This window comes from Drosophila takahashii, chromosome 3R (assembly GCF_030179915.1).
Source record: "Drosophila takahashii strain IR98-3 E-12201 chromosome 3R, DtakHiC1v2, whole genome shotgun sequence".
Lineage (NCBI taxonomy): Eukaryota > Metazoa > Arthropoda > Insecta > Diptera > Drosophilidae > Drosophila > Drosophila takahashii.
Genome location: NC_091681.1, coordinates 38,188,112 through 38,205,844, shown reverse-complemented (window position 1 = coordinate 38,205,844; position 17,733 = coordinate 38,188,112). Strand labels below are relative to the sequence as shown.

The following is a 17,733-nucleotide window of genomic DNA, read 5'->3' as shown; positions in this document are numbered from 1 at the left end:
TGCTTTCTATTTTTGGCGTCTCTCATGAGAGCTGATAAGAATATTGCTGGAAATTAATAATATTTCCCAACCCCTTGGGACTTGATTAATAGCTCGATTGGACCTCCGTTTTCAACATCCATACATTTAGCATGTACTGAGTGAACTTGGCCCGTTCTATTTATTATTTACGCAAGTGCACTTACCCATATGTTGAAACAAATATATTTTTAACACGTACATTTACTTGTGTCTGTGTGTACTGCCCATTTTGTTTTTATATAAAATGCACATATGAAGTGAAACATGAAATTCTATTTACGCAAATTGGAACATGAGCAGTGCGATGCTCGGATTCCCGCTGCCAAATAGCCTTTGGCCATTAATGCAGAGGCGTGTGTAAATGGAAATCAAATTTAGATTAAAATAAACTCCCCGCATAATATCGTGCACTCGCACAAACACTCGCTTCTATTTGCCAGGGGCAAAATTCAGCCTTAGCCATAAAGATAGCGCGTCAAAGGTGGCAAAACGGAGTAAAAATAAACTGAAAAACCTAAGCACCCTTTAATAATTTTAGCACTCCAGACAATTGCCACAAATTTTGGGTAAAGCAGGCGTGTCAATTGCTGTACAATATAAACAAATTACTGTGTTCGGCAGCAAAACTTGAAGCGTTTTTGCTGCCGGCAGCAGGCGTGAATTTGTCAAAAATGATGGCCAAAAAAAGTTTACACTGGCTACCGCTAGGTGGCGCTGCCAATCATAGAGGAACAAGCATTTAGTGTATGCCCACATAATTACGATTGTATTCGCCTGCGAATTAGTCGCTTTCGGCCAATACGAATACAAATTACCCCCAACTTCCCCTTCCCGCCTCGTTATTGTACAATTAGTTGTATTTATGCTGTGCGACGGCTGTCGCTGTCTGTCATACAATAATTATACGACCATTAGGCGTATTTAGCGCACAGCTCCGAAATTTGGGTCATTACCAAAGCAAGAAATCAAGAAATCAGCCCAAAACAGAGCAGAGCCACACACGTGCTGGCCGTCGATCGGATGTGTTTATTATTATTGCGATTATGATTATGTACGGCCTGTCTGCCCGTTGCGGCCACCCCACCACCCTAGCACCACCCACTGGCCAAACGCATCTTGTCTTTATAAACATTATGGAATTCATAATTTAAACCAAGTTGGCCGCCAAAACAATGTGCATCAATATCCACAGAAATAGCAATAATAATTACAGAGTTAGAAGGCGAAAGTCTGAGGCTGTTACAAGTAGCAGCTGTATTGATGGTTATCCTCAATAATATATATATTTTAAAATTAATGGAAAATAAAATATTTTAAAATTAAATTTAAAATTTTAAATTTAAATAAAAGAATTTATCAATCAACCAAAATATGAATATTAAGAGAATAAGTAAATGCTTTTTTCTTCAATTAACTAATTATTATAAATATTTTATCAATCGGATATTGAATTTGGATTGTAACAGAATTTTCTTCAAATAGGATAATTTTTCAATGGATAGAATGCCATATCATATGCCCCCGCAAATATGCAATGAAAATCCCAGCAACATCTGCATATTGCAACTGAGATGCAAAATGGTTTATACCAATCTTTTAACTCCTTACTAACAGGTATCTAATATTCGAGGCTAAAGAAAAATCTTTTTCTAGCTTATACATAAATACCGAGGCGTGCGTGAACAATTCGAGGCGTGGGAACTTTTGTGGCCGGGGTTCTTTAACTCGATTAACAATTCGCGATCCGCCATCCGCAATTCTCCATTCTCAGTTCTCAATGAACGTGGCCGCAAGCTGGGGTTGCTCTTTAGCGCCAAAGACCGCGGGTCTCCAGCGGTGTTGGCTGGATAGGTGGTTTTCGCCCGGCTTTTGGCCCCCGGGGCAACTAGCCGTGTTTATGGGCTCACTGACAAACTGACACAGCCGACAACTAAACTCAATTATGGCCTAATGAAATCGGCAATTGGCAAAAAAAAGAGACAGCGTTTTGGGCCGGCGAATAATGAGAGCTGCCAACGCCCCGCTGGAGGAGAGGGCCGAAAAAGAATTAATTATTGTTAACCGTAACAGTTTTTGTTTGTAAACCTGCCAGGCATGTGTCAAGGAAATTGGGTCAGATTGCTGGCCCAGGGCACCAGAAACAGAATCGCAGTGTGGAAAAACCCGTTTCTTGGGCCCCGAGTGAAAAGATATTATACCCTCTATACAGTATGTCCACCCACAAATGAACTCTTGTTCAATTTGTCATGCCGAGCGTGACAATCGAATCGATCGTTGGCCAATGGCCATGCTAAGTAGATTGATGGCAGACCTATGCCAAATTAGAAAAATTAGAATAAGAACGTGGTTGGCTTTCAGCTGGTAGCTGGAATTGGGGGTCATAAATACGGTGCGGTTAACGAACGCCGTTAAATGGGATACTCAGACAATGCAAATCGATAGACAAAACCCATTTGTATGGATAGTACGACCCATTGATGTCGCAATTCCAATCGATTGAACGATACGATCGATTCGATCGATGGGGCCTTATAATCCGGTCTTCGAGCAGATGTGCGTCGCTTTGAAGAGCTGTGCATATAGCATAGTACTTATATAAGTACTGGCACACCTTCTGATTAAGAGTGGCCAACTATCGTGCATAGTTACTTGTCTTGCGAAACTGCGGCACTACCCACTAAGAAAACACTGCGTTGTGTCTCTTTGGATTTGGATGTGACTAAGTTCGAGTATGTGGGTCTGTTTGCTCAACAAGAGCATGTGTACATTCACCGCTTTTCAAGTACATCAACCTCGAGTGGATCTCGTTGGGTTTGGGTTCGGGTTTCGTCTCGTTTCGTTTCGTTACCAAATAGAATACACTTGTGCCGAACTGAATAATTATTATTATTCATAAATATTAAAAATGCCTTATTTGTTGTGGGTCACAAAGCCTTCGACTGCACTGGTTAGCCCACTTGGCTAGCAAGTTACCAAATTGGTAGCCCAGACGAGACGAATCGATAGATGCCGATTCAAATTCAGACAGATAAAAGCCAAAGTGGTTTTTCATTTGCCAAATTTGCATGAAGATCTTAAGCGGTCCTCTCCTTTTCCGTGCTAAACAGCGTGCAATTAAAATTAAAGCAATAATTGCCTCTTGCCATTGTTGCGAGCAATCAAATCTCATTTTTGGTCGTCGCCCCATTAATAAAACATTTTCGTGGAGTTTCGAACTCAAATCATTTCCTCATTTGTCGCCGAGGTCGAGAGATCACTGGGGCTCTTCTCCCGGAAGCCTTTAAGCACCCTGCCCTTTCAGAGTGTTTTTATGCCTCCCTCCCCCAAAGAAAAATCCATGAGGCAAACCATCTGCTCCCCATAATTATCGAATACTCTAGACTAGGCCAATAGCGCTTGGTTCTTGTAAACATGTCAAAGTGAAAACAAACTAATTGCCTGAGCACATCCGACAGCTGCGGGAATCTGTATTTAAATCTTTTCGGATCGGCTATATATAATATATAGATATGTAATAAGTTCCAAGGCCATCGAAGATGGGATGACCAAACTTTAGCGATTTGAATGTCAAGTGCGTTAGGCGCTGACTACTCGAACAGATGCTGCCAAAATTAGAGCGAATTCACAGAGGACAGACATTAATTTTGATGGCGTCTAATTGTCAGAAATATAAAAACGGCCTTTTAATGGAGTCCACAGATCTCACAGATCTATTGAATGGCAAATACCCAGAATTTTGGATTGTCATGCCCGCTGTTAGATGATTCTTGTAAGACCCAGAGACAGAGATACAAATAATAATAGCAATTTCAACACATTTTGTTTGATGAGAAGTGTCAAGAAAATTAAGAAATTCCAGCAGTACAGTGGCCATCAGCACCATCGACGTTCCATTTCTTGGTTGCCGGCCGCTCGCTCTCGCCTAGTTAATGAATATAATCTCTTTTGATGGATTGAACAACCCAACCCAACCAGGCCCAAAAGCCCAAAAACCCAAAGCCTCAAGCCTCAAATGCGGCTTTCAATGGCCAAGTCAACTGACAACTGCCATCGCCATGAACTTGGTTTCTGTTTCTGTTTGGCTTTTTCGGTTCAATTCATTGTCTTTGTTGCGGCCTTTTTGTTTCTCCTGCGTAATAATATAATACAACAAAAAAATTTATTAATTTTTATGGTTTATATTTTGTTGATTTCTTCTCGGACCGCAATCAGTTGCGTATGAGAAGTGTCTCAGCGGTAATCATCGCCAGCTTTTCGCAGCTGCTCGAAGTTTTTTGAGATAAGTGAGCGCCCACTGGCGGATACCCTATATGCGTAGAAAAACCAGAATATATTTCCCTATCAGCTTAGAATCTTGGCTTAATTAGCTCAGCCGCAGATCAACAATTAGCATTTCGGGGTGAGTTAAATAATTTGGCAATTAGTTGGGGGCCTTATCTCAGATCCTTTCGCTAAAAAATCCTAATCATTGCTAAACACCAGTTCCGGTTCAAAGTTTCGGGCCAGGGCACTTGCCAGTCTCAATTAACTTGGATCTTATCGGCTGGCTGCCTTGAGTTCTCTAAAGGAATCCGCCTTATCGATGGGTTCTGTTCTGCCAAACCAGTTTCTACACTCAAGTATTCTTAACCTTCTGCCGGGCCTCTTGGGCTGACGTTTCGCATTTGCTTTTGTGGGCGCAAACGGAAATTTAATGAAGCGTTAATAAGTACCCAAAACGGGGCCCTTCAGGCCTTCAGCCAGAAAAAGGGTCTTAAATACCTTCCAGACATATCGACAAAGGCTGGAATGTCATGTATGGTTATGGCTGGTAGGTAGGTATGTTTCTTTGTATCTCTCTGGGGTCCCACTTGCTTTTACGATATCCCATATACCATATTCCATATCCATGTGGGGTATGCAAACACCAGGCCTATTAACAGACCATGCTGAGTTGAGCCCGCGAATCCGAATACGTATATTGTTAAATCCATCCAATGTTCCCTTCTCATTAGTGTTTGTACAGTTGCACAGTGGGGCGCCTAGAACAAAAAGTCTGCCAAAATGGTTTTTTTTTTTTTAAGATTTTCCAAAATGTTGAAATGCAACTTTAAAAACAATTGAATTCTCTATACAAATCAAAAGGAAAGAGTGATCTGTGATGAATGGTTCTCCCACTACAGATTTTTAAAGTATATTTTTCGAAATATAATTTTAGCCAACAAGAAAAAAAGGTATTTTTACACATCTTTGAAATTTTTCTGAAAGCTCCCAAGGGCCTAAGTTGTATATGTAACGATTGAAATTTTAAGAGCAACCAATTCTTAAAATATTAAAAAAAAATAAAAATTTTAGATACATAATTACTATTTTTTTTTAATTTTTTAAAAGTGGTCCAAAAAAATTAGGTTTTGTTGGATATTCTTGGACGTAAAGTAGTGTTACACCCTAGATCCCCGTTTAATTCTTTTTTTAAAAAAAAGTTTAGATATTTAACTACATTTTCTGAAAAAATTAGCCTGCCCTTTTGTGCCTCTTCTGAGAAAACCGCGGTTAAAGTTAGCAAGAAATTTACGTAATTTGAATAGTTGCCAGCCCTGGGTTCTCCGCGCGCACTTACAGCATGAATCCCTAGTTGTATTACTAGTCAGCTGTTTCCAATTACTTTTGTTTTCCTTTCGCGGCAAGCTGTCCAATTATTTTGTATTATCAAATTTAAATCCAATTATAATGGAAAGTGAAGCCGGAGGTATTTATATTGTGTTCGTGGCGTTAAATATATTCTTACTAATGTGCTGTATTCGTGTTTTAGAGCTATTGTCATGTTTTAGAAGTGTGAAAAATTTTGATTTATCTTGTGGGTAAAATTGAATGTGATACATGTTATCGAAATATAATCAAAAACGTGATTTATACCCATTTTTTTTAAATTATGCAATATTTTCTTGACAGAAATTACAAGAATAAGAATTAAGAAATTACAAACCAATTTAAAAAAAATCTAACCATTGACGTAAATTGATAAATAATGACTTAATCCAAATTTACATAAAAAATATGAAATAGAACCGATATATTCCCTTTTGTACTAAGCGTTTATATGGCAGCTATAAGTTATAGTTGACCGATTTGAATAATTTTTTTTTTTAAAAATCAAGTTAAATTAAAAAAAAATATTGGGAAACTTAGAACCCTATAACTAATTTATTGATATTTTTTTTCTTAAAAAAACAATTTTTTTTTTCTTAAAAATTTTCTACAACAAAAAAATTGCACTAAAAAAATTCACCTTATGATGTTTTTTTACATATTTAATTGCCTTTAAGAATGCCTCATCAAAAGATATTCGCTATAGGGCTCCGCTGATTTAAGGCAGGCTTTTGGCTTTTTCGCCCCACTGTGAGTTGTTGTAATTAAGAGCATGATGTGTGTTTCAGGCACAAAACTTCTTCAATCAGACGCCACCACGGACCCCGTAATTATTTCAGCCCATTTTTCATTAAACTGTAATAATTCATTAGGGTATTATATACAAAATATACAACTTGTTCGCCAGATCCGAAGATCGGATATTGCAGATGACAGCAAAGGCGACGGCGACTTCGCCCTTCCTTGTCTTTAGCATTGTGTTGCTGCTGCTGCTGCTGCTCATGTTGCTGCTGCTGATGTTGCTGTTGCTGCTGCTGCTGCTCTTGTTGTTCTCGCTGGAGCAGCGAGGCAAAAACCAGCATCTGCCACCAAAACACAAGTGATCTTTCAGTCGCTCGCGTGACGCAGAGCCGATCATATTTGCCTGCTCCTCCTACGCGAATCTGTGTCCCCAGTCTCTTTGGTTTATGCTGCATGCTGTCTGCAGGACAAGGACCTCCTTAATTTGTGGCGAGGCTTGGCTGCTTTTAAAGGCCTTACAAATTGCGCAGGCGCAGCCGCAGTCGCAGTTTAGTGAACTCGGTGTAGAGATCGTGGCATTGTGATTGCAAAAGTTGGCGTTGCGTTCAGTGCGACATTTCAGTGCTAAATCGGTGGGCACACAGAGTGCAGCGGTGAAAACTCCCACGGCGAGATAATGAAAAACAGTGAATAATAGTTGCAATCAATTAGAGACGATGTACCGCAAAATCATGGCTGCTTCTAATGGGGATTTTCGACCAGAAAGACAGAAGAAAGCACCTCAGCCCATGGCTTTCGTGGAGGTCATTAAGGTAGGCAACCAAAACTGATAAATCCGCCAGCAGCAAATAGCCATTTATTTACATAGTGGACCAGTAGCAGTTCCAGTGGCCCATTGGCCGACTCTCAATTACTTTTTATGGTGGCCAAGAGGCGACCTCAATTGTTGGGCCATTAAATTGCCTGCCACACAATGTCTTAATTTTTTTAATACCCCGCGTGTGCTGAGAATTTATGCTCCGAAAGCTCTGAAAGCAGCATAGAGTTATTGCCTTGTTTTCGAAAAATTCTGCACAAGTAGTTGCAACAATAAAATATTCTTTTAGTGCCCAATTATGATTTGATATGCTGCTAATTAGGAAATCATAACAAACAAAGGCATAGTTAAGAGCTTTTTTATTGGGGCGTTTGCCAATTAGTGGGCTAGGATCTAAGATCATCGACCAAAAAACCATTTTAGAGGTGCAATAAGACATGGAAATTTTTAACAGTCGAATTCGGCAAGTTTTTCATCTGAATATATATCTATTATATCGAATTAGTGTCACCGATTCAGGGGCAATGCCATAAATTAGAGTTAATTTGAGTGCGAATGGCCCAATGGAAGCTAGCCAAGCCGTTTGCATAATAAATTGCATACTTCCTGGAAGACCAGTGCTCCGAAAATACGAAAATCCGAAAATAACCAGAGAGATCAACGCTCCCACATGTCGGTTCGGATCTCAGCGGATCTCGGAATTATTGCCTTATGTCACAGAGAACACAGAGACACTGCGGGTGAGGCACGGGCGTATATCATAGACGTTTGGCAATTAGAGCCAAAAAGCGGAACAGCCGGCAGTCGACAGAAGACAGACGACGGCAATTTTCAGAAAAGTCAGGGGCCGAATTTGTCAGGGGCGTTCCGATTTTATTTGGCCATAAATTCGCACGAACTGGGCGTTGGTATGCCGACCTAACGAACCAAGACATCACTGTCGAGGACGCATTGTCGGCACTCCCCGAAATCCCGAGACTCCAGAGTCTAGAATCCATTATGTCAGGGCACGTTCCACTCAGAACCCTGATCCCACATCCCAGACTTCTTTCATTTAGTTTCGAGGCTGGGAATGCCGATTGCCAAGAACTGCCAATTGAAACAATAAACTTTTCCGCTTTTCCCACTGAGAAACTAAGGCACTGAGGTCAAGTGCAGAGCGACGGGCCCACAGGGCGCCAGCATTGCTGAGATTCTTCCTCTTGAGAGATATGTATTTTCGCAATTTGCATCGCATTTATCAGATTGTCAAAATCCGTTGCAGATGGTTGCAATCGAGCACTGCGATATTATTAGTAAGTTGGCACACAGAATGGGCGAAATAGAAAAAATAGAAAGCATATTAGAGAGCGGTGTTCTAAAATTATTTCCGAGAGAAAGACGAAAAACTTTCGGCTAGAGGTGGGTGCGTGAGTTTTTCCGGAGAGAAAGCTCCTCTGCTTGGAGTCCGGAGATCCTACACATGCACATACACCCACTCCGTGCTACCTGCTCTTCTAACCTTGTGAATACGCACAGCTTTGTTTACACAGGCCAAAACGCTCGCGAAAATCTAACGCTGAGCAGGAAAATGCGAATACACTCTGTATGTTTTCTGAAAACGTTCCCTCAGTCTTATTTCGAACTTCGCGCCAAGATCTCTGCACAACTGCTGCAAGCGCCGAAATATCGCGGGATTTTCTATTTTCTATATGCCAAGAACTTGGCGAAAATTATAAATATCATAATTCGGGTGGGATAAATAAAAATTGTGCAGCGGAAGTGCAGAAATAATTTACGTACACAGTCAAATAAAATTGCATAAGATTATTGTGGAAAAATAGATAAAATAGTTCGACGAATTTTTGAAGATTTCCTAACTTGAACTGGGAAAATCGAGAATAGTTCGAGTGAATAGAAACATCAAAGTGCGAAGAATTGTCATTTCCGAGCCATTGACTCAGAGGTGAATATATTTTTGGATTATTTTCTAATATAAATTGAAGACCTGTCGAAAAAGAAAATTAGCCATACATATTTTTGAGCAACTTAAAAATTGTATTTTAAATATTAATGGCCAAATTCCATAAAAATATGAAACTCCTCTTCAAATTACAAATTAGCCCGCAGGCTAAGAGATTAGTTTTAGTACCAAATATTATTATCCACATATCTTTCATCGGCTGGAAAAAATACCACAATTTTCGAGTACCATAACTTTAGACCAATCTATTAATGCCCGAGAGGCAAACAACTTAGGCTATTTGCTTACACACAGTGCCCACTAAAATTAATGTTCAAATTCCTGAGGGTAAAACACTTGATAAATATTTCGTACAAAACGCCGACAGGCATAAGAAATCTATTTTAAATAGATATTTTACACGCCGCATAGACTCGAATTGAAATTGAAGCAATGTTTATGCCAAACTTTCACACATTTCAGCGCCACTGCTGAAATAAAATGAAATCGAAATACAATAAAAATCGAGAATTAAGTAAACATGCCCTTTACTAAAAATAGTGATACCAACCGAAAGCGAATTTCTGGCGCTGTAGGATGTGGGCTGGCCAAAAGGAAAAAAAAGAAAAGAGCTAAATTAATTTGTTAACTTTTTTCTTTCGGGCGTTTGGCGTAAGCAAACAAAACAGAAGAGAAATGTGCGTAAAGAAAATGTTGGGAAAATAAACAAAAAACGCCGAAACTGTGCTAAAAAAAATTTAGACAAATGATGAGTGCGAGAAGCTTTGAGGTTAGATTTATGGGAAAATAAAATTTCCAATAGAAACGCTTGGCGAAAAAAGCTAAAATAAAAAGAAATGCATGGCATGGAAACGAGAGCGATCGAGGACGCCAATGCCGGTTCCCAAAATAGCATAGTCAGTTTTTTTTTAAATTTGCCATTTATTTTTTCTCATGTTTATTTTACCTTTTTGTGTATTGTATTGTACTTTCTTTTCAGTTCTTTTGTGTGTAGTTTTTTTCTGTTTTTTTTTTTGGCCAACAGACAGAAGCGTGTCAGAATTTTGATGTATGTATTTGTTTGAAATGAAATGAACTCTTGTGTGCAGCGAATTGAACGTTTGTCGGCTCGAGAACGGCCATAAAAACTATGATATAATATTGCCAGAAAGCAACAACGAGGAAACAATAAAACTGCTTAATTAACCTACCAAAAAAGCAAAAGAAGCCGAGCGAAAGGCAGCAGCTAAATGCAATAAAAAATTGTGATATATGCAAGGCATAAACAAAAAATTATAAAAATACACCAGCAATTTGACAATAAATAAGGCAAGCGAAAAAAGATCGCCGGCAACAACAACAGAGCCAATAAAATATGTATTAAATATGTAAAATAAAAATAAATAGCAGACAACAATAAAATCATAACTGAGGCACATGTGGGCCGCTTATACGAGTGCTTTTGTCTGGGGAAATATTTTTCGTTTATACGATTTATTAGCTGCGACTAGACATCTACGGTTTGACTTACACATCTAGAGTCTAGAAATGTATCAAGATATTTCCCCAGAATTCTCTGCCTCTTCGTGTGACATTTTTTTAAGCTTTTGGAATTAGGCGAACAGCCGGCGACAAATAAATAAATGTTTGGGATGGAAAAAAAACAAAACACACACCGAAACCAGAGGCGTTAATTTTTTGCAAGCCATAAATAAATAACAGAAAATGTTCTTATGATCTCCAAGCTAAGTGGCGGGTGTTAAAATGATATAAATCTGCATTAGCATGGTGCATTGGTATTGCTATGCAAATAGGAAGCACTTTTTAGGCGCTGCAAACCGCACAATAGAATGTCAGCGGAAAAGTCGTTAATAGACATATCTAAAAGTGTTGTTATTGCCACTCGGTTTGACGCTCTGACAACTACGCAGGTGTATATGCATATGGGAAACAAAAGCAGGAGAAAGAAACGTGTCGGAAGTTGCACGACAGCAAAACACGCTGATATTCTCATAACTCTCGTCGAACATTAATATAACATTTGTCTGATTACTTGCTTTACTTGACCCGTGTTCGTGTTTTTTGTTTTATTGCTTTATTTTATTTGTTGCTTCTTTGCTTCCGTTTATTGTTGTAAGATCGATTTAAAGAAGATCCTCCCCCGAACGGCAGGGCCATCAATTTTAATTATCGAGCAAATTAATCAGTCGCAACTTTCGCATCATTAAGATTAATGATGCTGCCGGTCAAGCTGGGTGGCAACACCAACAACAACACCAACAGCTAGCAGCAATATCGCCCCTACAGCAGCAACACGTCGCCTGTACAGCAGCAACAATAGTGGGCAATACCAGCGAATATGCAAAATAGCGCACTCGCGCTGAACTCGAACTCGAACTTGAGTGTATCGCAATCCAAAAAAAAAGGCGAAAAAATTCAAGATCACCCAGGGGATCAAGAAAGCGAACCAAATGAGCTGTGGCAAATGTGATTAGAGCGCCTATTAATTGCCTGTTTAATTAGAACTCAGATATGAGCAGGGTTTTCCCCATTCCCCCACTCGCCCCACTCGCAGTGCCCCAAATTCTTAACACCCAATCTCGATTCGGAACCATAAATAATGTCGCGTTTTGAAAAGTGCACTGACCCCCGGCCAAATTTTGATATGCTCAGACATTCAGACATGCAGACGTACTCGTACTCGTACTCGTACTCGCTTGAAGAACTGCTTATGCGGGTAATACTCGAATGTTTGCTCGACTCTGGGCTGATTCATATGTCCCGTTGGCTTTTGGCTTTCATTCGTATTGCAGCTTTTGGGTTTCGGGGAATAAGTGAAACGGGAATCGCCGCCAAAATCAAATTCATAAATGCAGTCAGTGGGGGTCAGTGACGTGCCTCAAAACGTCAGCGGCCGTCAAATGTCGTCGCCACTGACGTATCTGCCAGATACAAAATGTCCAGCTCGCAGGGATTCGCAATGAATAATTTATGAAATGCAAAGGAACTGCCTGCGAGATCTGAATGAATTGAATGCACAAAGACAGGAGAACAGGAAAAACAAATGTTAAGATGTCAGTGCCACAAAGCAATATCAATTGTTTACATATGCACTGAGCAAATAAATTCTTATTATTATTTTAAGAAAAAGAAATTAATATTGCTGTTTATATTCTCAAACTGACGATTTTATAGATAATATCTATAATGACCGATCTTTTCGCTTTGCAATTACTTTCAAATTTCTTATTTTAAAACAGTTTTTCCTAATAAATAAAATGTTTTAAATATGATATTATTATTAAAATACCTTCTTGAAAAAATGCATTTACTTAAGAATCAATAACAAATATATAACATATGTTAGAGTCATTTTCTCACTGTGCAGTTTTGACTCCCATATGAACTCTGCTTTTGGCATGCACTTCAAGTCATGGGCATGGGTTTAACTGCAGGGCCTGCTAATGAGCCGAATGACTGACTGAATGACTGACTGACGAAGCGAATGAAATACGAGCACGAGCCCAGTTGCTCATGCAAATTTTCAGCGATTAAAAAGCCATAACTTACAGTATCAACGCAAAGCGCTGAGGTTAATTGACAGACAACCAGACAAACTCGCCCAGACACAGAAACAAATATAAAGATACACAGCGACAGAGATACAGATACATAGTGCTCTCAAATTAACACTGCACATAAAGTAAAACAAAAAATGACAATAATTAGAATAAATGCGATCGCTCGAGGGTTTCGCAAGGCTTTTCCGCATAGCTCGCGGAATGCAAGTCGCCAGACGACGGATCGCGGGAGCACGTGTTCTTCAAATTTCACAGCTGAGGCCCCTGGGTCCCCACAATCCTAAAAAAGGTCCCATTGAGTACTGTTGGGCTTCGCCGGAACCGAATTTAATACAAACTCGAACTGCTGATGGCCATTTCCAGGGAAGTTCCGCGGCTTTGAATTCTTGACGTGACTTGTTGTCTTGCGAGATTCCCACAGACATGCTTAGTCAGGAGGAATTCGAAGGGAATGGGAGCTATGTATATTAACTGGAACCACTGGGTCCAGTCCATCGGCGAAATCGATATTCTTAATTCCTTGCTTTCTATCTTTTTAATGCGATGATTGATGTGGCGCCATTCCACATCAGCAAAATGCAGTGGGGGTACAGATCTTCTTTTTTATATTTTCTTAATGCCAAGTGACTGCGACTGTGACAGTGACTGCGAATGTGACAGTGACAGTGACGAAGGCGCCCCCACTTGGTTTTCTGAATACGGAACGCATTCGAATGACAGATCTTTTTTCTGAGTTGCCCGATCCTCCACATTCCTATAGAATAATATGAAATTCCAGAAACCAATTTAAATTGTTTGGTTCTTAGAGCAAATTCCATTTCTTTCCCCTATATTTTTTTGGCTCCCAGTTGGCTCTCGATACTTTTGTACTTTGTACGAATCCCCCAGGCGAGCATATAAAATTAATGAATCTCACCTGGGCGGTGGGCCATGTTTTCCTTAGCCCGCCACAAGTCTTAATTGCCAATGTGAATTTTCCGAACTCATAATCCTAACATATTTGCCATTCGGTTATTTAGTTATTTGGTTATTGGGCTATTTTCAATGGCCGAGTGTGTGCCTGAGTCAATGAGTCAGACCTTGGCCATTTACCTGTGAGTAACTCAGGTCTGCGTGTGTGGCAAAGGAAAATCACATAAACGTCTGACTATTTTTGTTTAATTACCCCAAATATTTCACTCATCATAACCGAAAGCGTACCTGGGTGTAAAAATAGATTTATAGCTATTTATTGACTTGATGAATTAAAATAGCCCCGTGTGCTAATGACTCAAGTCGATTTATTGACTAATGGATGTGTAGTGCAGTCCATTCTTGATTCGGTGCCATTCAGGGGCGTAGTTTGCTTTACTCTCCTGATATATAACCCCCCTTTAGTGGCGCCCCTGGAAATGCAATTCATCAAACTGCTCGTTTGGCATTCAATTGGTATTTCTGATCGACTGGAAGGGGGATGCCATTCAAAATAAACGACTTGGCCTGCAATTTGCCAGCGCATTGTCGATGTCAAGGCGGGGAAGACCCCTCCTTCCACACATATATATCCAATCAAACTAACGATCGCGTCAACACAATGTTTACATGATGATGATTTTGATCGGCGATCGTCGATCGGCGTTCGGCGACAAGGATGAGGGTTTGGGAGGCTCAATTGAAATGTCAGACTGGGACGTTACTCAAATGCATAATCAGAAACAATTAAAAGCTGCATTGCCCAATGCCAAGCACAACAACAAGATGGTTTAAGAACAAACAAAAGCAAACAATTAATTGTGTTGGCATTTCAAGTTTATTCACATTTTCCTGCAAACACCTACTACAAACGGTGGATTTATTTACCCTGTTTGTTTGTTTGCCTTTTTGCCAGCGAGAGCGAGAGGATGGCACACATGGTCAGCCGGCTGGCCAAGGCAGTATATCAAATATATACATCAGATACTATCCATCAGATATTTCGTATCTCCCAGGTGCTGCATACACAAAGGCGTTCCATTGCCTCAAGTGCATCAGGTATTCCGCTTACGCACTTGGTGATATTTTTTGAGTTTTTTGAAATATTTATGAGCTGCCCAACAATGCAAACAGATATATATTCACATAGTCATTGTGTCATTGACACTGATGAACATGGAAGAAGACAAGGACGTCGTTGGCGTTTCAGTTTCAGCGGTTCGGCGGCTAAGAAAAGATCGTTAACGCAAGTGAAATATAATAAGAACTTGGAAATAAGAATTTCGGCATTTCTGGCATACCTGATGCCTATCGCATTTGTTTAGATAACTCTCGGCCCGGCGATTATTTAACCGAATAGAGAGCTTTTTAATTTGCAACCTGAGCGAACCACATAAAAAATAAACAACCTGCTCTTCCGCCGCCCGGCATTCCTTTAGTTGCTAGGCCATTTAGCCACATCCACACCTTGTTGCCTCGAATGGGCCATCTGTTCAACACCACCGAACCACCCACCTCCCACTGGTTTCGCAGAAGAAGCGCCTCCTTTGAAGTGGCCAGTCGAGTCGAGTAAATTCGGTTAATTTACAGCGTTTCCAAAATCATTTAACAGAATTTAAATTTATATTCCAAACGGGTGCGTTACCAAAAACGAAACGGCTTTTAATTAAGGCTCGGATTTCGGCTTTTTCGGTTTCTTGATTTCGAATTTCGGTCTCCAGAAGGTGTGCCAGGTGCAGAGCCTGTTTCCCACTCCTCGCCGCGGGGATTTCATCTTGAGCTGTCCAAATAAACACGCACACACTTTGTAAGCGGCGCAGAGCAAATAAATATTTGTAATTTATATGTTTCGTTGGCCGCGTGGGCAACACACCGCAGGTACAGTAAATAAATCGGGTGTGAGAATGTGATCTTTGCGAATGGAACCAAGGTTTGAGTCAGGAAATGCATACAAACGAGTTTCAGAACCAAAAAAAAAAATGATTCGAATTTATGGGAAACATTTATAAAAAAATGCATTAATTTATCAACTAATTGCAAGTTTGCACAGCCTAACAAATTGCCAAATGTTCGCACATTGCTCATACGCAGTGTATGCCCATAGAGATATATATTGGCCTGTCTACGCTTTTCATATCGCCCGCCACTCGCAAAAGTGTGCCAAATAAATCAAAAGCAAAGCCATTAAAACGTGTATTAAATAAAACCCGAGTAAACAAACAAAACGGGCTTTAATCGAATGACAAAACCAAACAAAATAAAATAAAAACGAAAAACCCAGAATTACAATTTAATGGGCAGTACAATTTTACGACGCTTTCTGTAGAAGTGCAACAGGCTGCAACCAACTGACTCATCCCCAGCTTCCCACGTTCCAAAATAAACAGATCGAAGTTGCACAATATACGCAGAAAAAAAATTCGAAAAGAAATATGGTAATTTCTACCTTATTTCATATCAATAAAAATATCAAACAAATCAACTTGATATTTTATCATTATAGAAAAGTTATAAAAATACTGTTTTTTATTTTTTGAACAAATATTGTGAAATAAGATAAACATAATCTTTTTTTTCATATCATAATAATTTGAATAACTTTATCTTTAAAAAATATTAAAATAACCTGCTCATACCAATCTGATATTTAAGTTAATCTCTTCGATCGATCGATTGTCTTAGAGACGGTGGGAGGTCGGTCGTTTTTTTGCTCTGCCTTTTTTGCACAAATTTTATATCGCAACGAAAGCTAAACAATGTTGATTATTTTATATTTTTGAAACGATCCAATAATGTATAGATATATCATGCGAATTCAAGGTTAGACCGGCAGCAATGTGCTTTTTAAGCAACATAGGAGGCCGGTGTGGCAGTAAACAAACATTCCTGCCCTCCAGTTCTCCACCTTCTCCTCGGGGAACTCACCATATATCCAATGATCTTGAGAAGGCCAACACATGGCAAAAAAAAACAGGCGTTGTCCAGCCAGCCAGTCAGGCGACCAAAAGCCAGACGGCTGTCGATTCTGGTCGATTCTGTCTAATGCATTTTGTAGCCCATTTTCAATTAAATTTTTGCACATTTTTCGTCTTTCGGCCAAGGTTAATTGATTGAATTTGCGATGATGGCTTTCAATTGTGAATTTGAAGTTGTAAATGCACTTTAGCCACCAAAGGCTGATTTCAATTTAGATATACGATTGCATTTATAGTTCATGGAAATGCGTCTATGCGGTCATAGACGGTTTTAAATTCAAAATTTTGGTTTTGGTTTGGCGCGTGGGGCATGGGATTCACCGGATGACCATTCGACTCAGAGTTTTTCCAGGGAATCACGCAGAATAGGATTTTTATGGCTCTGTTTTTCGCCGGCTGTTTACCGGGGTTTTGCTTTTTGTTTTCGTTTTTCCATTTGTTATTTTGCGAATTTCAAGGGCCACGCCGCATCGCGCTTCCCCTTTTGTCAATTCGGAAAAAGAAAAATGGGAAATGGGAAAAACATTTCCACGAATTCTGAATGATCGGTTGCACATTAAAAATATTTACAAATACTTTCAACGTAATTCCTGTGTTTTCGAATAATTGCTTGGTTGCATTTGTTTCACCAGAATTAGCTAGATTTTTTTAAAGAATATTTTGATCTGCCAAGAGATTTTAAAGTAATTAGAAGAGAATGATTTCCATTTCCATTTCGATTTCGATTTTGTTTGAGGCAGTCACGCATCGCGCATGCATAACGGCCCCAAAAATCGCACGACCATAAAGTGTACAAGTTTATTTATCATTCGCCAGCAGCGGCAGGCACTGTAAACACACGCGCCCCAAATTCTACAAAGTGGAAAAGTTTTGTATTTGGCCATACAAAGTAGGAATGCCAAGAGATGCATGTTGCAAATCGCATATAAGGTCAGAAATGGCCTGGATATAAATTATTGTGTGAGAGAATGTAATTGAAATCGATCGATCGGATGCGCTGCCTCTATGATTTATTCCAAATATGTTCTCAGCAAATGTGATAATTTTCGGTTTTCCATTTGCGCATGCGCAACTGCC

At 39.6% G+C, this 17,733-nt stretch overlaps 1 protein-coding gene across 3 annotated transcripts in view; it reads left to right on the top strand.

The window, feature by feature from the left end:
• The window catches only part of AdamTS-A (ADAM metallopeptidase with thrombospondin type 1 motif A), a 35,951-nt gene that overhangs the window by 6,815 nt on the left and 11,403 nt on the right, over positions 1-17,733 (top strand). The window contains exon 1 of one of the 3 annotated variants that reach the window (XM_070216981.1): positions 7,140-7,202. The exons of 1 other annotated variant lie outside the window; for it this stretch is intronic. In XM_070216981.1, coding sequence (XP_070073082.1) covers positions 7,179-7,202 — 24 coding nt within the window. In that variant the 5' untranslated portion in view covers positions 7,140-7,178. Of the gene's footprint in view, positions 1-7,139; positions 7,203-9,048; positions 9,153-17,733 lie in introns of those variants that run through there. One more of the 3 variants, XM_070216982.1, reaches the window with a different exon arrangement.